Genomic DNA, 25,048 nt, shown 5'->3' on the forward strand with positions numbered 1-25,048 from the left:
CAGCCAACCGTCCTCCTCTTCTCTGAGCTCCGCCCACCATGAGGAGATGCAATCTATGCTCCAGGCCCACCTGGATGAGCTGACCCGGGCCTACCAGTACGAGGTGGCCAAACAGTCATGGTGAGGGACCCGCCACCCCCCCCCCCCCCCCCCAGGGGACACTATCACCATATCTCCAAAAAGTCTTTCCTCGATTCCTTGCCTCCTCTTATCTTCCTCGCCGTACTTCTCAAAAGTCATTGGAGGAGAAGGTCTAGGGTTCCTCCCCTCAGATCTCCTCCTCCAATGTATTTTGAGGAGGTGAGGAGGGAGGAGGCAAGGAATCAAGAAAACACATTGGAGATTTGACCGGTCAGTTGTCAGTTCCGACCTACTTCGAGCTTCTTCTTTACTTTGTACAGTAGACCCGTTACACAGCATAGGTTGACATAGGCTTGTAAATTGGAACGTGTTATTAGTTATATCATGTTATTAGCCGAAAGAAAACGGAGGTAGATAAAAATAGGCTATTTAACGTTACGATAAATGAGGGAACCGCTGTCTTGTTCCCCCGCAATCCTAACCACCTATGAGCATTCTAATACAAGCGTTGGTTTACTTGTCCCCAGTCGATTAGTGTCATTGATATTTCTTCATGGCGATAATGCAGTCGCTTTTACCACCGAGGATAATCTTTAGAATTGTCTCAGGTACTAACCCTAATTAAGTATGATATTTCAATCACAATACATTCAATTGGCAGTGTCTGCACTGCAGCTGTCGTCCTATTCAATTGATCGGAATGCTTTTGCATATCAATGGCGAGTCTTGAGTGTTTCCTATCGGTGTGGTATTTACGTACGTCAGCCCAACCCCTGGTTTCATGTTTCCTGAGAGTGATAAAAAACAGCCCTCCATTGATTACCTCCAGGAGGCATCGGGAAACTTGTCATGTTGGGGGGGGGGGGGGGGTGCCAGGTTGGGGGGGGGAGACACGTGTTGCGGGGTAATGACTGGGTTTGGCGCAGCATACGCCTCTGACAACAGGAAAAAGAGCTGGTAATTACATGTGCAGCTCCGCGGCGGCGAGAGGCGTGGGCCGTCACGGAGGACAGCTGTGGGGGAGATAACAGACACGTTACTGACAGCCCTGCGCGTCCCGCCATTCTTCTCCCTTCACCAACCCAATTACCACGCCATTGTGCTTGCCGGGCGCACGCACGTGAGTGCTGAGGAATTAGCCGCGCCGCAATGGCCGTGCGCTCTACATGGGTGCTCGGAGAAAATAAATAAAAAAATAATGATTATGTTATGATAATGATGATGATGAAATAAGAATTATTCAATCGCCATGGGCCAGACTGCTCACCCGTGCTGAATGGGTTTTGCACTTTAGCATTGTTGTTTGTACAGAACCCTTTCTTTTAGCCTTTAGGTCCTGTCTTTCGTTCCCTTTATCTACTGCTCTGTGTGCATAACATGGCCCTCCTCACATTCTCACCAGGCATACGAAGGGCAGCCCGCACCCGCCCAGGGCCCCTGTCCCTCCGATGGGTTACATGTCCGGCACGCTGGGGTCGGACGTGGGGAACATTATTCAGTCCGAGGGGGAAGAAGAGGAGGACGAGGGTTACGGTGTGTCACGGCAGCTCTGTGGCTTTGATTACACTCCTGGACGCAGCATGGACCACCTGGAAGGCCCAGGTGAGACCCCGACACACACGAACAAGCCCACGCTCGCACGCACGCACACACACACACACACACACACACAGACGCAGACACACAGAAGCAGGCAGAAGCGGACACACAGAAGCAGACACAGGTCTTGCCTAAATGAACTATGAACTACGCACACACACCCACACCATCCCTCCTCTCTATTCAGACTGCAGTCATATACACGTCTTGGACACGGACACACACACACACACACACACACACACACACACACACACACATACGCACACACACACACACACACACACACACACACACACACTGCAGTCATATACACGTCTTTGGATTGCCCAGGATGACACGATTGTGGAGCAGTGAGTAAATTGTAATATGGTTGTATTCAGTCACCACTTATGAAGACCTGCTAAACACATTTTCACATTATACAGTTTCGACTGACAGGTTTTTGATTTCCAATTTTCTCACCCGCACCATGTCACTCTCCGACCAACCGCAAGACTGATAGTTTCATATTGTGATATTAGGTCTCATTAATTTTAACAAGACATTTAAGGAAAGGAAAAGAAAGAGCCTGATATGGTGGAGGCAGGGTGGAGGTAGAAATCGGAGGACGGGTTTATTGTAATGCATGGAACGGAATGATGAATGGTATCATTTAACAAATAACAAATAACACACATATTTGATACCATTCCTCATTCCGTTCCATGTGTTACCACCAGCCTCCCACTGGCACCAGCCTCCCCTGGCACCCACATCCGAGAGATTCATCTCCTCGAAAGAAAAAAAAAGAAACATTGAACTTTCAAGTGATTTGATTTTCAAATGGAAGCTATCATTTCTACATGACATCTCATTTGGACTTTAGTCTCAAACCCTGGCGGCCATTTTAAAGAGTATATTCCAAACTGTCAAACCAATTCATGTCTTTCTAATGATCTGCATGAAACCTTACATGACTAATGAGAGTGTTTGACATGAAAAAAGGGATGCCAGACAGGGAAAGATTGAGAGAAGGGACCAGGAGAGAGGATGTTATATCCATAGGGCGAGATTGTGACTTTACTTTGCAGGGCCTGTATTAAGTTTGGGGGAGGGAGACCACCTTTATGTCCCAAGCAGTTTTCTGGGAGATGATGGAACATTAGGGATGCCAGAAGTGACACAGGGAGACTGCTGATATATATGGTATGTGGACTTGATGAAGTGGGTCCTGGGTAGTAATCTGCTGTGTTGCCACTATGGGGAAAAGAGCTGCGCTACATCAGCTTATCTCTACAAAGGTCCCTCCTCTGTCTCTTCTCCCCGGGAGACTGCCACAGCGCGCGCCGAAGGAAAGGCCAACGCATTTAAGACAGAGCCAGGAATTCTAGCCAATTTATCCAGTTTTGAAGGTTTACCTGGAACCTTTAACTTTGCCCTGACTGGCCAGAGTCGCCAGTGATCTGCCTCCTCTCCTCATCAATCTCTAGTTCCACGTATTCACAAAAAAACAACGCAACTGAGAACGAGATTTGTTTCTTGGAAGCGGGGTTCGATGTACCATCCAAAACCCGACCTTCAAATTTGTCAGGGGAAGGAGAAGCGTCCGCGAATCATGGTTTGTTCTCGGTAGGACTTGATTTAGATAAACATGAAAATACTGTGTTTCTGCGCAAAGTGACCGTTTTTTTTTAAATTGTTTGGCTAGTATTTGTGAATATGACTAGCATTGATGCTACTGTTTTCAACACGAAAAGTTGGTTTTACGCTTGTTGTGCAGTTCTCCAATCTCTCTCTCTCTCTCTCTCCCTCTCTCTCTCTCTCTCTCTCTCTCTCTCTCTCTCTCTCCGGAAAGCTTTCTCCCAGCGGGGGCGGCCCGGCAGCTCAGGCTCGGCAGACAGCAATACCCTGGGCACACAGAGCCTCGGCCACCAGAGGGCGCCGCACACGGGCCGGAAACCCCGGGCAGAAACAGTCGGAACACTGCCGAGACGGAGAGACCCCATCATCACAGACAGTAAGACATGGCAGTAGAGGACACAGAGAGTGAGAGAAAGAGAAAGAGAGAGAGAGAGAGAGAGAGAGAGAAAGAGAGAGTAGTGGTAGCTCCCGTTATTGAGTGTAGTTTGACTTCTACTAGATCCCGTATGTGGATGTCTGACATATAATCCCCAAGTCACGTTGGGAATGACAAAGGCTGTATGTATCACTACAACTGCTGACAGTTCTAAACAGAAACTCCTTCCCTCCTCCTCCCTCCATCCAGTGGCTCCCCCAGTCCCTGAGCCCCTGCACAGCGTGGGGGCCCGCCTGCATGGCTCGTGGGCGGCTGGGGGCTCGGACCCCCCTGAGGAGTGTATGGTGTCCACGCTGGAGAGGCAGCACATGGCCTCCTGGAGCGGGACGCCATCCGCCAGGGGCACCCTGGGTAGAGGTACCCACCAGAGGCCTGGCACAGATCACCCTCACAACGGACACACACCACCCAACGGCACGGAGAAGAGCTACGGGGAACGATGTACGTACTCAGCCTCTCCACTGTGTGTGAGTGTGTGTGTGTGTGTGTGTGTGTGTGTGTGTGCGCGCGTGTGTGTGTGTGTGTGTGTGTGCACGTGCATGTGTGTGTGGGTGTGTGCGCGCGCATGTGTGTGTGTGTGAATTTCTCTTGAGGGGAAGAATATACTATGCTGATAGCATCATTGTCACCTGAGACTCATGCTTTTGTGATGTGTCTTTTTCTCTCTCAGAGTCTTGGTGATGAGTCGGTCCCTTCAGTGCTGCCTGTCCCAGGACACCTTGTCTATAAGTGCAATGAGATTTCCCTCTGCGAAGGATACAGGATGGCGATACAGGATTGAGGATGGAGAGAAGACAGAAAGAAGGAAGGAGGAGAGAGAGAGCGAGGGAAACGCAGAGCTGTAAATGTGATGTACAGACACACGGACACAAATCTCACAGTGTTCTTTTTACAGTGTTACTTTCATCCCTCCTTACAAAAGAATAAACTGTATGTCACATGTCCCTCCTGTTTTATGTCACACGATGTACAGTACTGAAACTGAAACCAAGATGAAAAATCACAACAGTTAAGCTATTGACTCATGAAAGTGAAAGGACTTGCATTTCTTGTAAATATCTTTTGGTTTTATTTTGGATATTTTATTTTATTTTATTATTCTTTTTTTTTTGCTTTGCTATGCAAGCCAAAACCTGACATTGAAGTTGTCTGTTTAATTGTGATTTAACATTGTGAGTTGATGGACTGTGGTGCCACATTTGTTTGTTTTTTTTCATAAAAAAAAAATGCTTGAAATGTTAACGCTTAATTTTTTGATGGAACTACTGTATTGTTGTTTACTTTGCACATAGCGTTTTGGTGACGATAAAGCACAAACTCATCAGCTGGACAGCAGCTGAGCTGAGGAAGAGAATGATATGAAGTAGAGGAGCGTCTATAAATATAGCCTAAATTGAAGAAGTATAATATATGATACAGTACAGGACATGCTTTTGAGAGATACAGATGTATTGAGAGATATAAGAAACGCAAAGAAATTAAGACATTAAAAAGAGAGAAAAAAAAAAGACGCCCACATCGAAAAACGTTATTACTGTTTTGCTTTTTAAAAAACCCGGAAGGGTTGGGTCGGGTGGACACTGCCCATGTGCGTTGTACTGGTACAGTTCTGACTCTGTGAAGTTGATCAACTGTGTAATACCATGGCAATGAGGCAGAAACACTCAGATTCTCTAAGTAATGAGAATTAATTATTTTTAGAATTACCCCCCGTCCCCCCCACCTCCCCGTCCCCCCCAACAAGTAGACCATTTCTATTTAAAATGGAACCTTTGATACAGTGCCAAGGGACAGTTTCTAGTTATTGATCTGAAGGTGCTGGGACTGTGGAGTACCAGTCAGTCAGGTTTTGGCCAGGTGGGCCCAGATGTGAGGACAGATGGACTGTGTCAGTGTTGCCCTTGGGACCGGAGTGAGGCATGGCAGGAGATATTGGCCTTGAGACAAGTACGCTACTCCCTGACTGGGTTTTACATAGCTTTTACTGACTGGTGCAGCATGATTAACAACAATATGCAATTAGATTAGAATACTACTGTAGATCCCATCATAGAACTGATGGCCAGCTGTTTTTAGTCTTACTGATATACTGTGGCCCTCTTTTACCACCCAGAGGTAATACGCTGGTTCCTTAAGATGCTTATAAGCGTCTCGTTCAGTCAAAGCTCGTCATAGCACTTCTGATTAGCGACGCTAAGTTAGCCACCGGACCGACTGAGGAGATCCTCGATGCTGTGACCAGTTATGGAGGGCAGCTGGTCGCTCGTTCTTTTTCGCCTAAGAGATTCACAACGCGGTGTTTTGATTCACTTCTTTGTATGGTTCTTTTCTGATTGTTCTTTGTATCAGCGCCACCTGTAAAGAACCTGTACCTGCCAGATCCGGTCTGTCCTCAGGAATACACAGGCCCGTAGAGTACAGTGTGGCCATTTTTCAATCCTACAATGCAAATAAAACATGTATGTGGAATCCAACCCAGAGTGTCTCTACTGTCCATTTGACCTAACGATCCAAGACGTTCCCCTCATCGATGACAAACTGAATAACACCGATTTGGAAATGAAGACGTGTGCACGCATATTCTTCAGTGGTTAATTAGTAGAACACACATTTGCGAGAGTGGGGGATTAACCGATACAGTATCAGAATCTAGTTTCGATATGAATAAGAACAGTATTAAGTCTCCCCAGTCTCCAGTGTGTCTGTGTTAAGGCTAAATCAGTCTTAGTCAAAGATAATGGCACAAGAAAAGAGTGATTACTCCATTTCTATGCACCATCCCTTTCACTCGCTCCTAACCCACAACAGAACACATTGATGCACTGGTGGAAATGTCAGAGTCATCCATATCGGAAGAAAATACAGAGGGATGTCAGATTAAAGAGATGCCTATCAGAGACCGATCAGCCGTGAGACCGCTCTCATGCTGGCCGTTTGAGCATTTCAGAGTAAAACGACTTGTGATGATGAAGATGATGGTGATGGTAATGTTGCTCTCCTTTACCCCAGCTATTTTCCATCATAAGATGGGGCTACGGGAATGTACAGTATGTGAATTCATAAAGTGATTATTTTTCAGACATTTGCATCGTTAGCAGCCTACATAGCTCATTTGCTACAGTACATTCAAGCACACAGAAATGCACTTGCATTGATTTATAATGTTTGGAAAGCTTTTCCTGGGGCAACCATGCTTTACAACACCATTCTTCATGGCGTACACGATAACTGTATTCACTAGACTTAATGAAACACAAAACTGCTGTAAGATCGCATTAGTACATGAGCATCAAATGTACTCTCCAGTGTTGAGTTCTGTAATGGCACCAGTCTCTGGGTATTCTGTAGAACATCAATACAGTCAGCCAAGTGTAAATAACAGTGTTCAACTTTGCAGGTAGAAATGAAAGGAATGGGATACTGTACCATCCATTCTGTCTTGACAACTGTCATAAATCTGTTACACTCTGTATCTGCCTGCAGCATTGAAAGTCCAGTATGTAACATTCAAGCTTCCTAACAGCTTTCTAATGGTTATAATGACTATGTTTAATCGGTAGCGATCAGGGAATGAGAGATGAGGTTTGGTCCGGAAAAAGCACAAAAGAAGGGAGTGTTCTACCCGACACTCGGTTTGTATACAGACATGTTGTTACTTGCCAGGGTTGTTCTACATAGATAAATAGATAGACAGGTACTTTATTGATCCACGAGGGGAAATTAAGGTGTTACAGCAGCTCACATCACATACAACAACAACAAAATAAAGTGGCAATAGAATAATAGAATAAAAATAAAATAAAATACACATCTGAACATTATATACAGTAAAAAACAGTCCAGTATGATTTAACATCCCCCAGTCTGACTCTGATCACCCCGTTCGAGCCACCCGGAGGAGTTGTACAGTCTTATTGCGGCAGGCAGAAAAGAGATGGGGAGTGGACTCTGGATTTTCACTTTCCTGTCTCTGGTGGCTGCCTCTTTGAATCGTGTGCGCATGCAGAAACACAACAGCTAATGTCCAAAACTGCAGGTCCAGTTACATTGGGGTTATATTCATATTGGGGTTATATTCTGCCGCGGTGGCAGACTTATGCCCTGCTCCCTTAAGACATATCCTTCCTTGAACCAACTTAGTGCACCCAGAACAGAATAATGTCTGAATTCTCTCCTCACGTCATTATCATTAATTTGACGCCCCTCTTGACCATGCAGTGCTGACGTTATGTGGACACAACCTTTGCAATATGATTATGTCGAGCTTTGACCATATAGAGGAGCCCATCCATGACTCATGACATTTGGCTAATTGGAAAGTTTGAACACCTCGGATGTTTGATTACACGTTAGCCACTAGAGACCACTATGTCCCTCTCCACAGATCTGCTCCCCCCAGGTGGTGGGGGCGGGTAAGGAATCAGGGCTCTTCTGACCTTCAGCTCCCTCAGTGGCCAATTTGTCTTTGTCTTTGTCTCTCACCCTCATTATTCAACTCTCCCCCACTATCGTAGGCACTTCTCATAGTGTCTTTGACATATATCAGCAGGGCCTTTTCTCGAGTTCTGAGACAGAGGGCAAATGGCAATAGGTGATGTATATGAACATTTCAATGTGACCATGTGAACCCAAAGACCATTACCTATGCGGTATCATCACACTTGAGCTCACTGCTGAACTTGCTATTGAGATTCCATGATAATGTCATGTGTTTTAATAGAAAAATAGTAAATATAAGAGACAATAGTAGGCTATTCCATATTGATACCGCCTGTACTGCATGGAGCCCACACCTGGCCTGTGATAAAGTGTTAGGCTGAGGTACCCTCCACTCCAGTCTCCCATTGCAGTCTTTCAGCCTCTCTGCCATTATCCTGCGTTTAAACAGCCCTGGTTGTCAAGGCCAGTCCTTTGTGAACAGAGTGGAGAGAAACTGCAAGGAACACACAGTGAAATTGGAAATGAAACACAGACACAGACACAGACACACAAGCATAAACACACACACACACACACACACACACACACACACACACACACACACAAACATACAGACACACACACACACACACACACACACAAACATACAGACACACACACACACACACACACACACACACACACACCTGCAATATCTAAGAAACCACAGTGAAATGATTGTGAATAGGGGAGGCAGTTGTCCTTGAAGGAGAACCAGAGTAGGATAAAGAGGGTGGCCTTCATTGCAGCTGGATCCTAGACTTTTCATTGGTCTTTACAAGACAAATGTGAAAACAGCATCCAGCAGAGCGAAGGGTTATTCAGAGTTTAATTTGCCAGTTTGTATTGGTTTCTGTTCTGGCATGTATTATATAGTACACTGGTTTGGAAATGAGAAGGAATGCATGTGGGCACACGATTAGAAAACATGAACAGACACACATTTATTCATATATTTTCGCTTCGAAAACGTTTCATTTTCACACTTTTCTTTCACACCATAATTGGCCTGATTTTATAGCCAGCTCACGTAGAGTTGACTGTCCCTACTCCAGCAACCCTCACTGACTTCTGCTAAAGTTTTTCAGTTTTACCACTTTGGGTGAACAACACACCAGATGGCCTAGCTAACTGCTTTTATTTCAAAGGAGCTGTTATGCCTCTCTCTTAATCAAATGAAAAGAGACATGAAGGCCACCTGCATTAATCACTTATGAGCCCACGGATGAACAGTCTGAGATAAATAAATGCACGCACGCACACACACACACACACACACACACACACACACACACACACACACACACACACACACACACACACACACACACACACACACACACACACACACATACACACACCTACACTCTCACATGCACACCAACACTCTCACACGCACACATCGTGAACACGTACAAGATGAGGGCTTCGAGTGTCACTGCGCCCTTCTGTCTGTGGTTGCAGCATAGTTTGCTTTGGCAACAGAGAGCTTGGGGACGATGGTGAGCTTCTCTTCCAGTACCATATGGTCTGATCCTCAGGCACTGTCAAGGTAAGAGAAAAGGTGTGACGGCCCAGGGGAGCCTGGGGGATGTGTGGCTTCACATAGACACTTCTATCAGTGTGCTGCTGAAGGGGAATGACATGACATTCAATGTCCTCTTTAAACTTTACTCCATCACCCTGTCTGTCTGTCTGTCTGTCTGTATGTCTGTCTGTCTGTCTGTCTGTCTGTCTGTCTGTCTGTCTGCCTGCCTGCCTGCCTGTCTGTCTGTCTGTCTGTCTGCGTGCCTGTTTGCTTGTCAGTCTGTCTGTCTGTCTGTCTGTCTGTCTGCCTGCTGTATCTGTTTCTCTGTCTTTCTCTCTCTCTCTCTCTCTCTCTCTCTCTCTCTCTCTCTGTAGATTTAATGTAACATGTCCTCATATATGCATGTACTGTACATAACAGAATAGGCTGCACTGCCCTGTGTTCTTACAGCGCTGTGGATTGCGTAACGGTGGGAATACTGGAGTGCCGACATAACACAAGGTTTAACATGTGCATTCAATTCCCGAACAACAAGGAAAACATCCCAGTCATAGGAAGGTAAACTTCCAGGGAATGCTGGTGTGTTTATTGCATCATTTTACATTTGAGGGAACAACGGAGAAAAGAACATTCTGTGCTCTCACTCCATCCTCCTAACGGGTGAAATGAAGGTATGGAGGAGGACTGTGATTCCCCGCACAACACTGGCGCCATTACTTTTAATAATTTAAACAGTGAGCACGACTCAAGGGTTCTCTCCCCAGCTTTGCGTCGCAGGTTTGTCACAAACCACTTCTGGAGTGACTCGTGCCACTGAAGCAGGAAATTAACAAGCGTAGACACTGGCATGACGAGAGGAAGGGGGAGAGAGAGAGAGAGAGTGGGAGAGAGAGAGAGAGAGGGCCTACCCTTATCTGAAGAAAAACATTACCTGTTCAAAACAAAAACGTTACGATATTGATGGCCTAAGTATGCCAATATATGAAATTCAGACTAATTATGGCTCATTTGCATTATTTAATGATTTGGAATTGAATGTGTGAATGACGTTCAGCCTCTGGACAGAGTTTTACGCTGTGCACCACCAGCAAGTAAACACAATTACGTAATTGGAAAACCAAAAGGTAAACAACTCTTTGGTATGTCTGTTGAAACAGTTTGGCAGCGAGAAGAAGGCAACAATTAGAGCCATTTCCTCTTCCTCTGGTGTTTGATTGAGGCAGGATTTGGGGGAGGGGGCGGGGGGGGGGGGGTGCGAGAGGCAGCCTGCAGAGACGGACATTAAATCCCTCTTGTCATTGTTTAATTGACTCAGCGTGTAACAGAGGGGGAGGAGGGGGGGAGGGGGGGGGGCATGGGGGGAGGGGCAAGCGAAGGGAGGGGGGGTGCTGGGTAGTCTAATCCTGGGTGCTAGGGTTTAATTGCATGGGCATGGTAGTGTAGAAGAGGAAGTGCCAGGAGATTACCCTCTCCCTCCCACTGAGCAGCTCTCTGAGTGGCGCCACACTGGGGGTGGGTTGGGGCCTGCCGGAGGACCAGGGACATGGATGGGGAACACGTCCAAGACTAATGGACGAATGACCACCACTCACATCATGGCCAAGGAGACAGTTAAACACTTGAGACACGGGGGCGAGACAGTCATCTCTATTCTGCTTACTATGGCAAATGAGTGCTCATTGATTTTAATATTCAGTCAAATGGCATTCCCCAATCCTTGGCACGAGACTAGCTGTGATCAGCGAGAACTGAAACAGAGAGAGAGTGAGAGAGAGAGAGAGAGAGAGAGAGAGACAGAAAATCCAAAAGCGTAATCTGTACAGCCCCGCCCTGATTCTGCTGGAAGTAGCTCACGACTTTTGAGGATGTGCACACTGAATTTTGACTGAATGTTGAGTTAACGTTAAAAGAGGTTCTCCTCCATGTTAATGCAACCCATACAGGTTCTGTGTAGTTTGAGGCCTGTGGAACCCAGCCAGCTGTCCCAGTCTCCCAGGGCTGCACTAAAGACTCCATTACCAGTAATGCCCCTCTCCCTGGGTAGGAGACTAGGAGGCTGTCCACACAGGGGCATAATGAAGATGGATGGACTCGCTTTATTTGCTGATGCTGACAGGAAAAGCGTGTCCCGCCTCGGCTGTGATCCATCATCAAAGCTTGCACACCACTCTGATCGGCAAGGGAAGGTTGTGTTTTTTTGTTTGTGTGTGTGTGTGTGTGTGTGTGTGTGTGTGCCTGTGTGTCTACTGTATATGTGTGTGCGTCTACTGTATGTGTGTGTGTGTGTGTGTGTGCCTGCGTGTGTGTCTACTGTATATGTGTGTGCGTCTACTGTATGTGTATGTGTGTGTGTGTGTGTGTGTGTGTGTGTGTGTGTGTGCCTGTGTGTGTGTCTACTGTATATGTGTGTGCGTCTACTGTATGTGTGTGTGTGTGTGTGTGTGTGTGTGTGTGTGCGTGCGTGCGTGTGTCTACTGTATATGTGTGTACGTCTACTGTATGTGTGTGTGTGTGTGTGTGTGTGTGTGTGCGTGCGTGCGTGTGTGTGTGCGTGTGTGTGTGTGCGTGCACGTGTGAATTTAACCCTTTCACTCGTCACCGTCATGTATCGTTAACATTTTCTAATATTGAGCTAAGGAGGATGAGCCTGATGAGCCAGATGAGTGGGCAAAAATAATTCATGACAGTCTGTCGTATGGCCACTCCTCAGACACTTTACTGGGGAACTTAAGAGCAGTAAATCTGAGTCATCCTTACGTCCCACAGACAAGGGGAAATATAGATTATGACCTAATTAATGAAAGTAGCAATAAAGGATGGAAATGTATGAGCATGACTCACACACACGCTCTGAAGGAGAGAGGAGAGTAGCCCCTATCGGGGGGACTGCAGGGAATTGGAACGGGGAAGGCAGACATCGCGGGCACGGAGCAGCGGCTACAGAATGGCCTTGCTGGGTTAATTGCGTTGACCTCCTTGCTACTGAATTAGCACCGCGGTGAATGGGGCTGTGGATGTTAATGCACGATCCCGTTTACAGACAGCTCTTTACAGCTGGCGGGACACTTTGATTTCTATCCACTTTGGCACTCAGAAGGAGCTCCAACTATAACAGCAATCTGTCTCATTTATCATGGAAGGCAATTGTATAGTTCCATCAGTGATAGTACTCCCAGCCGCTCAGCATCTGTCCCCTGTTCATGCTGATTATGCAGAGATGTACTTACAGTTAAACAATAGGGACATTTGGATTCTCATTTTGTGAGGAATCTGGATGTGGGTGTCTTGACTGACAGCTTCTTTCTCTACCATCGCAATCTTTGCACTTTGACGAGGACAAAGAGAAGGATTTTGGCTGCCGTTTGTATCAGTAGGTTTGACTGCTACCAACCCCCACTCCCTAGCACACACACACTCACACACACACACACACACACACACACACGCAGTCACACACTGTCACACACTGTCACACACTGTCACACACACACACACACACACACACACACACACACACACACACACACACACAGGGAGACACACCTGTGATAGGCTCCGGAGTGTCTCTTCTTTCCCTTTGACAGCACACAGCTGCTCTGTTAATTAACCACTAGGGTTCATGAGTGAGGTTAATTAAGCAGCGTGTCTCATCACATTCCCATAAAAAACTCTCTCTTTAGGGTGGCATTCGCTCTCAGCCCCTCCCTCCTCTGTCAAACTTCCTGCCTCTCCACCACCTTGTGTCCAGACTCCAGACTTACCAGCCCACCTGGAAGCGAGGCATTCACCTGACAACATCAAAACAACCTCGTTGTAGTATTACTGACACCATGAAACCACAGAATCAAGAAGAGATCTCAGGAAATGGACACTAGCATTTGAAGACATTTTAATAATAAATAATGTGGTAAAAATGACAAGTTTTTTTTTTTTTTCTCCATTCCACTTATAAGATCCTCAGTAATGAAATAGCGTTGACTGACGTGAACGTTGTATTCTTTTTAAAACATGTCAAACTCCAAACAAAGATTAGGTTTCCTCGCCGGGCACCAGTTGTTACACATTGTAGAGATCTGTGGGAACTAAGACTGAAGGGACTACGTGGATCCAAAGCTTGGCCGAGATTTGGTTTTGCACAGAGCGGGGAGCCCTGACCATAAAGCCATCAAAGAAAAAACATCATGCTGTACTGTACCATCTCCAAGCTCAGGATTCTCAAGTATCAGTCTTTCATCACCAGTTTCCCTCTTTCTGGTATAGTCTTTCTTCAGGGTCAGTATCAATACCACTGTGTGTGCTAGTTGCTTGTGGAGAAAATGCTACCCATCAGGCCAGGGGAACAAGAACAGCCCACACTAGAGTGGTTCCCCAGCAACGGGACTTCTTCCTGTTATTCATGAATACAGCATTTCCCTCAGCCTTCCTCCTCTTATTTCTCACTTCCTCATAAGTGCATGTTGTCGACATGAGGGTAGTCTGATCAATGTTAAACACAGTAGTTTTGGGTCGGGATTTACATTTCTTAATGTAATTACTGTACTGTGTTGGGCAATGTCCCCTTCAACCGAAATGAACGCTTCGGTTTCAATGAAACCTAAATTAGATAGAGTCTTGTATCCATCCCAGTCCTTGATAGAAACATATTAATAAGACAACATTCCCGTCCAATCGTATACAGAAAACGATTAAACAGCCTTTTTTTTTTTTATCATTGTTCCTCATAAGATGGAACTTCATAGATATCAATGGTTTAAAAATAAAGTTAAGTGATTGTGCTTTTGAAACCAAAGTAGAACAAATAACGCACATTGACAAGACCAACATCAAATAACAAAACATTAACAGTGCTTTACAAAAATACATTAAAAACAAACCAAAAAAAAAAAAAATCCCATTGTAGCAATTTTTGTGGCCGTTAAATGACTGAACAATTTACAAGATGCGATGTTGATGATTGATGACCAAAATGTTAATTACAGCAAAATATCAAGGGGCAACAAACGAGCGAAAGACCCATCTGAAGAACCACGGCGAGTGGTCACAGACAAGGCCACTGTACACACACACACACAACAGCCATCTAATGTGCATGTAGTTCATCTTACATCAGACACCAGCTCGCCACTGAGGCGGGTGGAAGCCAGTTCTCAACCAATAACTCAAGTAAACATTGATCTAATGGTGCTTCACACCAGAGAGCCCGTCGACTCACCGACTCAAACGTGATTGCACCTTTTCTTTCCTCCTCCTTACTTTCTTTCTTTTTCCCTCAAAGATGGACATCAAATAAGAAATTGTAATAAGAAAAAAACAAAAAACAATATTAAGTATTGTTCAGTATTTTTTTTTTTCCTGTATGATAAGAAAAGTCATTTACATAATTGTCACTGAAACCCGATGTCATATTCCTTCCTGTATTGTGTCAGTTTCCTGTTTCCTGTCCTCCTCCCATTCTTCTCAGCTCTCCAGCAGCTGTGGACACAACACACACACACACACACACACACACACACACACACACACACACACACACACACACACACACACACATTACATGTCAGAGATAGTAAATGGACATCTAAGGCTACAATCACATCAAACCGGGACATAGAATTCAATTTTCTAGAATTCCGTCATCTATGATTGACACCTTGGGTGGGTGTGTTGAGCTCACCTCTAGCTCCTCCTCCTGGGGCGGGAAGCCCCCCATGGTGGTCAGTCCTGTGTCTGAGGGGTTCCTGCGGCCCCCGGGGGCCCCCTCTCCTCTCCGCCGGCCCCCCGAGCCTCGGGAAGACATGGAGCTGTTGGAGCTGGGGCCTGACTCCCTCTGAGCCTGCAGCGAGGGGAAGGAGGGCCTGCTGTATGGAGGGATGTCCTCTGAGCCTGCCACTGATCAACAACATCACTGTGGTTATCTCTCCATCATAGCTGCTTATACACACATTCTAGTAATACAATTCTATGAAGTGAAAAAAACCCTTGAGATGAATAATTTTCAAGATGATTCTGACAAGTGTAATACTTTTCACCTATACATGTAAAGGTATGTGTGTGTGTACTGTGTGGTTACCTGGGTGTTGGCGGGTCTTGCTGCTGCTGCCCTTCCCTCCTCCCTGTGTGGTCCTGTGCTTGTCCTGGGTCTCCAGTCTCTCTACAGAGCCCTCCCTGGTCTTGTGGCCCCCTGCGCTGCCCCTCCGACCCCGGCCCTCCCCAGAGCCCATCTTAGGGAGCGTGGCCCCCCTCACATCATAGCCCCCCCTGGACACGTGGCTCGGGGACTTGAGAGGCATGCAGGAATCTGATGAAGGCACAGCACACACACACACACACACACACACACACACACACACACACACACACACACACACACACACACAGACAAAATTTTAGATTTGTTCACCAAAGCAAAAGCACAGATACAAGAGAGGCCAATGAGAGTGGTGGTCCATGCAGTGACCCGTCTCTTGGGCTCCGTCGTCTCAGTCCCTTACCGTCGGGGAAGTCGTCCCTCCGTTGGTGACCCTGGTGACCAGCCTGGTGCTGCTTGTGTCTCTTGGGCGGTCTCTTCTGCATGACTGCAGAGCTCATGTTGCTGTCTGTGGACACGGGGCTGCTGGGACGCTGGAGCCTTCGCCCTAAACAGAAGAGACAGACCCCAAACTCAGGACACAGAAGTTTTGAAAGACTTGAATACATACAAAAGTACTGAAAGGTTAGATGAAAGTTAGCATGCATACAGTATCTCTGGGTGACGTTTTATGTGAGTGTAAGTAAGTGTGTGTACTTGAACGAATCTCTCGGATGTGTGTGTGTCAGTGGAGGCCGGTGGAGGTAGGATTCGGAGGACGGGCTCATTGAAATGCCTGGAATAGAACGAGGAATGGTACCATTCCTCATTCCATTCCTCATTCCATACCATGTATTATAATGAGCCCGTCCTCCGATTTCTACCTCCACCCAGCCTCCACTGATGCATACATTCATTGGCTGTTGATGTTTCATTGCAGGGCCTTGGGACCCTCTCCCCCTGTGTGTGCCCCTCTCTCTCTCACCTGCTGCAGCGGTTATGTCCTCCGGGTACCTGCCCATACGGAGGCCCGAGTAGTCCCCCGCCTGGGCGAAGTCTGCGTCTGTGAAGAAGGATCCGTCCGAGGAGCTGACGGCGCTGGACCTGCCTGACGAGCCGTTGTCCTCCTCGGAGGCCGAGCCCCAGCCGTTGATCATGGAGCCCGTGACGGAGCTCTCCAGGTCCCCGGTGCTGGAGGCCGGGGTCTGCTCCAGCCCGCGCAGGTGCAGCCTGCGGGGGGGAGGGTGGTGCTGGTGGTGGGATTGAGGCTGCTGCTGCTGCTGCTGGTGGAGGTGGGGGTGGGGGTGGGGGTGGTGGGGGTTCTGGTGCTGCTGGTGATGGGGGTAATGGCCCTGGGCCATCTCTGCGTCCGTCTCATCGTCCCCTACGTCTTCCTCTTCCTCCTCCTCCTCCTCTTCCTCCTCTTCGTCCTCGTGCCCGTCGGTGTCCAGCGCCAGGGGGCTGGAGATGTAGCCGTAGGTGTGTGGGGGGGAGAGGGGCCGCGGGGGAGGGGGGGGGCTGGTAGCGTGTTGTCTGAGGAAGGGAAAAGACGCCCAGGCTTAGACGCACAGTGCACAGAGATGCTCCAACCATGGGGGTCTATGACCTTCATTACTTTTTCAGAGACTCGGGAACAATGTGACAGCAGAGGCTGGCGGAAGGTAGAAATTGTGGTAGCGTGATAAACAGCGAAAGGCTGTGGCTGAGAGAGTGTGTGTGAGGTGTTGGGAGGGGGGGGGGGTCTCCTGGTTACCTGTGGTGGTCCGATCCGGTGTGTGTGCCATTGTGTAATTCTCCCTGGGGCGAGGGGGTGAGCGTGGCTGTAGACTGGTGGCTGTAGGATACTCCCGCGGGGGACGAGGCTGCTCCTCTCACAGGGGGGGTGGGACACCTGTCCATCACCTCCCCCGCCTCCTGCTCCTCCTCTTCCTCCTCCATCTCATCAGGATGCAGGTACATCCGCGAGGGGAGCATTGGGGCACCTGGGTCAAAACTAGGAGGGGAGATAAGAGACAGAGGGCGTGTAAGGATAGATTACATGTGTTTATTGTCATGCTATGTGTGTGTGTGTGTGCTTGTGTGTGTGTGTGTGTGTGTGTGTGTGTGTGTCTGTGTGTGTGTGTATGTGTGTGTGTGTGTGTGTGTGTGTGTGTGTGTGTGTGTGTGTGTGTGTGTGTCTGTGTGTGTGTGTGTGTGTGTGTCTGTGTGTGTGTGTGTCAGTCACCTTTTTTCCATGGGAAGGGTGTACTCATCACAGCTCCGGCTTGGTGGGGGGTTGGCAGGGGGAGGTGGAAGAGGTTCACCCCAGTTCACTGCATTCTGTTTGGGCAGTTTGGGGGTGCGCGTTGCCTTCTTATGACTTTGGCTCCCTAAAGGAAAAATAAGTTGACACCTCAAATGACTGTGTGTGTGTGTGTGTGCATGTGCGTTCCACGTGCATGTATGTGTGCATGTATGTGTGTGTGTGTGTGTGTGTGTATGTGTGTGTGTGTGTGTGTGTGTGTGTGTGTATGTGTGTGTGTGTGTGTGTGTGTGTGTGTGTGTGTGTGTGTGTGTGTGTGTGTGTGTGTGTGTGTTGTGTGTGTGAGTGAGTGAGTGTGTGTATCTCACCAGAGGTGCTGTTGCTGCCCCTGTCAGAGCTGTGGTGGGAGCCTCCTGTGCTGTGCTCGTGGGCCTGGTTGTAAGGGATGGTGTTTTGCAGAGCCCCATCACCTCTATAGTGGTCTGAAGACACAGACAACAGAAGCCAAAGGGCCTCAATGAACATGTGAACACACACACACACACACACACACACACACACACACACACACACACACATACAGACACACACAGACACACACAGACACACACACACACACACACACACACACACACACACACACACAGCTCACCTTTGTTCAGCCTGTTCTGCTCCATAATGTTGTACTGCATCATGGAGGTCATGGGTTTCTGGGTCTGGGAGGGAGGCTGGTTCCAGCAGCGTATGTCGGCGGGCTCGGCCCTGGCCCCGGCGCCGGCCGCCTTGTTGAGGATACTGGACTGGATGAGCTGGGTGGTGGCGTAGGGGGTGGGCTCGTAGGGGGTGGGCGGCCCTCCCCCCTGGCCTACGTAGCACAGGCTGGGGTTGTTGAAGGTCTTGAGCTCGTTGAGCTTGTTGGAGAGGTCCAAGTCGCTGTACACAGCCGACTCGGGCCCCAGCAGGCCCCCCTGCTTGTTCTCCAGCTGGCTGCCATAGTTGGCAATGCAGTCGGCTGAGGAGGCGGAACACACACACACACACACACCAGGGGAGAACTCATGAACCCCCTCGGAGAAGAAGTCACAGGCCTTTCAACTCAAGGCCATTCATTACCATGCTGTTATGTACTGTAGAAGCCATGTCGGATTTCCATAAAAGCTGTTTGTTCCACTTATAGGAGCTGACCTTTGACCCCAGAGGAGGAGGAGGCCTCCTGTACTCACCTGGGCGGCTGTAGGTGGTCATGTTGCTGTCACTGGTGCCGTTGCCACTGTTGCAGCAGTTCATGCTGCAGTCTTTGTGATTGGCGCAGGCGTTGGGCCAGGAGTCGGCCAGCCACGGTTGGCTCACCGGGTCGCCCATGTTTAGAAGTCCGGGCCTGACAGAACCACGACAAGAACCATAGCCGTTATTTCACCGAACGACACTGAACCCCTTTTTTACGTGGAACGAAATCAACAATGAGTCAAGTCAGGGATGGGTAGGGCTAGAAGAGTTTCGCTCTCCTCTCAGTTATTAGACAGGGAGAGCACTCCCCCTGGTGGTCATAGTGTGAAAATGCATGGATTGTTCCATCATCCAACTTTCCTGCTCTTTCCAAAAACATCGCAAGGGCACCATAAAGACAGAGGCATAAAAAATAAATAAAAACAGCACACACCTTCCAGCACTGCAGACAGACTCTCCTCCTCGCTGATAGGCCACTGAAACAGACAGGGAGAGAAAAAGAAAGAGGAATATATGAGAAATACAAGGAAGAAAGGATGAGAGTTGAGAGGAAACAGGCTTATAGGAACAACATGTCTGGACTACAAACACAGGTCAGGAGGGACAGCCAGGCTGCTGTGACCTGGGACTATTTACTCATCCTCACAACAGGGTCTGACTCAGGACAACTGATAGGTACATCCTGTCATGACTCATATGGTACACACTCACACAGAGACACAGACCACAGACACACACACACACACACACACACACACACACACACACACACACACACACACACACACACACACACACACACACACACACAAACACAGACACACACCCAGACACACACAGACACACACACACACACACACACACACACATACACACACACACACACACACACACACTCGAGCCACTTATAGCGCTGAAAGTTCACGCACATGTACAAAAACAATAATCAGTCTGAGTTTTTAAACACGATCCCTCCCTCACACCCCGAGGCTCACTTCACACCAAACAATACCCCCCCCCCTTCAGTTCAGACAGACGCTCTCCAGCAGAGCGGGAGTCACTTCAACCACATGATTAAACCCCTACACTTCTACAGTCATGCTGAAGGACAAGTGGCAACATGGGGGACTGTTGTGTAGGTGGAGAGTTGCTATGAGATGAGGGGGTGTCATGACTGCCTCTCCTCTCATCCTACGGCGCGGTGACTCAGCGTCTCTTCAACAAGTCTCTTCACCACAACCGCACGGCAACCGGCGCTATTGTGTCGACGACTGTCTCCATCTCACCCATGAGAAGACGGAGGGGGAGGACTAATGTCCTCTCTGTGACCCCTTCCTCTCACCCACTGACTGCACACCTTCTGTCATGACGTCACCTTTAAACAGCCTACAGTTGACCTTGCTGAGTGAGATACTATGTTTAAAAAAGAAAAGAAAAAACCTATATAATCATGTTTCTGTGGGACCACCTGACCCCATATTGTGCTAACTCTAAACTAGACTTCCACTGGGCTAGAGAATTACCTTCATGTTTACAGGAGAAGTAAAAATTACTTTAGATACGATCGGAGGAGCTTAGGATACATGGATGAGGACTGTGTGTGTGTGTGTGTGTGTGTGTGTGTGTGTGTATGTGTATGTGTGTGTGTGTATGAATAGGGAGATTCATAGAAACTCCAAGGCCATTACACTTAGGCCTACTATGCATTCAGCACATTCATAATGTATACATACCTGTAGGCGTAAAGGTGAAAGATGGGACTGCAGGAACAAACCCAAGGACAGAGGGAAGAGGAGGGAGAGAAGGAGGGAGGGAAAGAGAGAGAAAAGGAAGAGCAAGGTCAATGAGTGATTGCAAAACATATACACAAGGTGACAGGCCCATTATAAAACTCTGTGACAAAAGCATAATGAAAACCAGCATACGTGCATTCACGTGCATTCATCTACTGTGCATTCACACATTGAATCAGAGACACACAAAAACATATACACACACACACACACACACACAACATCTACACACACACACAAACATATACACAAACCCAACATCTACACACACACACACACACACACACACACACACACACAAACATATACACAAACACAACATCTACACACACACATACACACACACACACACACACACACACACAAACACAAACACACACGCACACACACAGGTGGCCTTGGCGGGGGTAATGGAGTTCACACGGAGTCACACATAGAGAAGACAGATAACAGAGATAACAGAACATCCACCTCAGTGGCAGGGTGACAGGCCTGTCCTTACTCTCCCTGTGTTACACCACACCAGTGTGGCACCCAGCAAATGAGCTACTAAATGTCAGCCTTTGAATGTCAACGTAATCTGGGATGTGCCAGGCGTCTGATCCTCAATCGCCTTTGAGGTCTTTAAAGTCAGTACAAAGATAAGACCAAACTGGGTCTTTTTTTTCTCTCCAGATGTGATCTGGTTATCACACTCCCTACGTTGAGGATGAAAGCACCACGACACCAGGCATGTGTCACAGAGCTGGAGGGAGAAAAACACCTTAATGTGATGAAAATGAGTAAACACGTTTAACATGGTGACACAGAGGCCGGTGTCCTTTCTCTAACCTGTGTGTGTGTGTGTCAGAGCTCAGGTTGCTCACGGTTGAGCTAAACATAACCACAACACGTAACGCAAACCTAACGCCCTCTCCTCCTCTCTGTCTCTCCGTCTTCACCTCCCCTCATCCCCCCAATCTCCTCACCCCCCCCCTTTTCTTTCATTCCCTCCACAGTACCACATTCATGTGGTTTGACTGACCTTTAAAGATGTGCATGGTGAATCTGTAACTTAGTGGCTGCTAACATGTGATTTTAGAACGAGAGTACTATACTTAAGTATAGTGCATACTGTGTATGGTATGTACTCCTTCTGCCCCCTAATAACCCCAGTCCATCCTGATCCTGACAGCTCTCTTAAAAACCCCTTTCCCACGGTACTGTTCTACTAGTAGTTACACACACAGACACACACACACCACACCATACAGACAGAGGCAGAGACAGTCACGCACAGACAGACACAGACACACACACGCACAGACACGTACACAAACACAGACACAGACAGAGACAGTCACGCACAGACAGACACGGACACACATACAGACAGTAACGCAGACACACGCACACACACACACACACACATACACACACACACACACACACACACACACACACACGCACAGACAGACACGGACACACACACAGACAGTCACGCAGATGCACAGACACACGCATACACACACACACACACACACGCACACACGCGCGCGCGCGCTCACCCTTGCGGATGCCGGCGTAGCTGCTGCTGAGGCCGCTCCTCTTCTTGCGGTGGCGGTACAGCCACACGCTGAACACCATGAGCACCACCCAGCAGGTGGCGCCGATGCCCGCGATGAAGGCCGGCTGCTTCACCACGTCTGAGATCTGAGACAGCGTATCCCGGTCCACCTGACTGTCCATCATCTGACCCGCAGAGTCTGGGGAAGAGCAGGAGAGGGAGGAGGAGGAGGGGAGGAGGGGAGGAGGGGGGGGAGGAGGGGAGACAGAAGGTATTAGAAGAGGAACGGAGGAAGAAGTAAATAGGATAAAAGTGCAGGACGGCGAAGAGATAAAGGGAATAAAAACAGCAGCACTTCAATAGCAGTTCAACTCCAGCGCGATGGAAAACAACATTAGAGAGATAGGAGAATCAGCTGAGCGGAGCAATCTCCACATCAGTCTGGTCCCAGAGATACGCTGCCATTCTGCTGCCATCGGCTCGGAGCGCTAGAGGTGAACCGGAGGCCAGGAGTCTCTGGCGTCCATTCAAGGTGTCAACATACTCATGGATTTACTCCATCAAGTTAGTGTAAAAAAAGGCTTGATACAGATCATATGGGAATGGCTGGTGGGGGGGGGGGGGGGGTGGGGGGGAGAGAGAGGTGGTGAATAGAGTTCAAAGCATCAGTGGTTTGTGTGCGTGCGTGTGTGTGTGTGTGTGTGTGTGTGTGTGTGTGTGTGTGTGCGTGAGTTGCGTGTGCGCGTGTGTGCGTGTGTGTGTGCATATGTGCGTGCGTGCGTGTGTCTTGTCGGGAGAGGGCAGGAGAGGTTGAGCAGTCATTATTTTTGATTACACTTAACTAAAGGCGTTGTGTGTTGACTCAGAGAAAGAGAGAGAGAGAGATGCTCATGTTCGTGTTCAGGCTTGAGTGAGAGCCACCGTCGACGTGGCCGTGGTGAGCCACTGACACAGTACGCAAATCGTAGACCAATCTATCCTGATGCCTCTGGTGACCTGAGGAGAACGTGAAGGTTTTTAGGTTCCGGTCGAGACCCCTCCAGGCAGCATTCTCACCTAGCTGGAAAATGGTGACATCACTCTTGACCCCTGGGCCAGCGCCGTTGCTAGCGGCGACCTCCACGCTGTAGCGTATCCCCGGAGCCAGGCTGGGGATCAGCACGGAGAAGGTGGAGCCGTCCACTGTACGGTTGACGTGGTAACGGCTCTCGTTGCCCAGGCACCAGATCTAAAACAGTTTGGTTTAGTTTTGGTTATTTGACTTTCCTTTTTTTTTTTTATGTTTTATCAAGCATACATAACCCTAACCCATACAAAAACCGACACGTGGGTGAATAATCGATTGTGTTATTACTAAATAAAGTCCAAGACTTGAATGAATAACATTTCTATTGTGGTCAAAAAGGTTCCCCTGGGGGGGAGGGTTGATGGTGACAGTTTGACTGAATAATAAAAGCCACTCAGGAAACATGTAAGTCATATCAACATTAGGCCAGTAGAGGGCGATGCCTCACATCATTGTTTTTACTCCATCTTTGCTAGAATACAGTAAAAACGCATGAAGCCAAGGGAGTGTGAGGAAGAGAGTGGTATTGTTGAGGTCCTGTTCCATTCTTCTGTGTATCCCTTTGCTGTTCTCCCCACTTCTTCTTACCTTGTACTCCTGGACAAATCCGTTCTGTTCCTCTTTGGGAGGCGGTTGCCAGGCGACCAGGATTGCAGTCCCATTGGCATCGCTTTTCGTCACGGTAACGCCCCGGGGGGCTCCGCTGGGGGCTGAGTCGGAGGAACAAACAGAACAATCAGACAGACAATCAGACAGACAGACAATCAGACAGACAATCAGACAGACAAACAGGCAGTCAGACAGACAGACAGACAATCAGACAGACAATCAGACAGACAATCAGACAGACAGACAGACAGACAGACAGACAGACAATCAGACAGACAATCAGACAGTCAGACAGACAGACAGACAGACAGACAGACAGACAGACAGACATAGACAGTCAGACAGACAGACTATGACATCAAAGAAATCCAAGCTGGTTTGATCCTGGTTCATGTCGTAGCTCTCTTCTACATGACATGAAAGAAAATGTAGAGACAATTCAGATCCGATGCACCACATTTGTATCGACTGCATATGCAATAGCTACTGTGGGACATTCTGAACGTAATCTGGAGGGAGTTGGAGGCTAGGTACATTGTACATTTGAATATAAAAAATATGTTTTAATTCTAACTTTTAAAAAAAACTAGGAGGGAGAAATGTTAATGATTAAATTTTTTGGTTTGTGGCCAGCTTTCACAAAGCTATTGCAGTAGGTTTTTGACATGTCAAAAATGATATACTGTGTGTATTGACCAAAGGAAGTCCTATGTGACCACATGAATTAAAGAGATACAGTACATGATTGGGTA

At 47.9% G+C, this 25,048-nt stretch overlaps 2 protein-coding genes across 2 annotated transcripts in view; one reads left to right on the top strand and one right to left on the bottom strand.

Moving 5' to 3' along the window:
* The window catches only part of LOC310801269 (roundabout homolog 2-like), a gene marked incomplete at both ends in the record, with an annotated part of 104,258 nt that extends 99,738 nt beyond the window's left edge, over window positions 1–4,520 (top strand). Inside the window, 5 exons of the mRNA XM_083665263.1 lie at window positions 1–120; window positions 1,484–1,683; window positions 3,518–3,679; window positions 3,929–4,206; window positions 4,410–4,520. The exon at window positions 1–120 is cut by the window's left edge and continues 138 nt beyond it. Of these exons, the coding sequence (XP_083521389.1) occupies window positions 1–120; window positions 1,484–1,683; window positions 3,518–3,679; window positions 3,929–4,206; window positions 4,410–4,520 (871 nt within the window). The remainder of the gene's footprint in view (window positions 121–1,483; window positions 1,684–3,517; window positions 3,680–3,928; window positions 4,207–4,409) is intronic.
* A 9,102-nt stretch (window positions 4,521–13,622) lies between these two features.
* LOC310824976 (roundabout homolog 1-like) overlaps window positions 13,623–25,048 on the bottom strand; it is a gene marked incomplete at its 5' end in the record, with an annotated part of 127,997 nt that continues 116,571 nt past the window's right edge. The window contains 15 exons of the mRNA XM_083697354.1: window positions 13,623–15,218; window positions 15,421–15,629; window positions 15,817–16,044; window positions 16,238–16,381; window positions 16,799–17,346; window positions 17,567–17,806; window positions 18,038–18,182; window positions 18,424–18,537; window positions 18,708–19,067; window positions 19,279–19,433; window positions 19,716–19,758; window positions 21,016–21,042; window positions 22,623–22,820; window positions 23,678–23,849; window positions 24,276–24,397. Of these exons, the coding sequence (XP_083553480.1) occupies window positions 15,204–15,218; window positions 15,421–15,629; window positions 15,817–16,044; window positions 16,238–16,381; window positions 16,799–17,346; window positions 17,567–17,806; window positions 18,038–18,182; window positions 18,424–18,537; window positions 18,708–19,067; window positions 19,279–19,433; window positions 19,716–19,758; window positions 21,016–21,042; window positions 22,623–22,820; window positions 23,678–23,849; window positions 24,276–24,397 (2,720 nt within the window). The 3' untranslated portion in view covers window positions 13,623–15,203. The remainder of the gene's footprint in view (window positions 15,219–15,420; window positions 15,630–15,816; window positions 16,045–16,237; window positions 16,382–16,798; window positions 17,347–17,566; window positions 17,807–18,037; window positions 18,183–18,423; window positions 18,538–18,707; window positions 19,068–19,278; window positions 19,434–19,715; window positions 19,759–21,015; window positions 21,043–22,622; window positions 22,821–23,677; window positions 23,850–24,275; window positions 24,398–25,048) is intronic.

Source organism: Argentina silus, assembly GCF_951799395.1.
Source record: "Argentina silus genome assembly, chromosome: 2".
Lineage (NCBI taxonomy): Eukaryota > Metazoa > Chordata > Actinopteri > Argentiniformes > Argentinidae > Argentina > Argentina silus.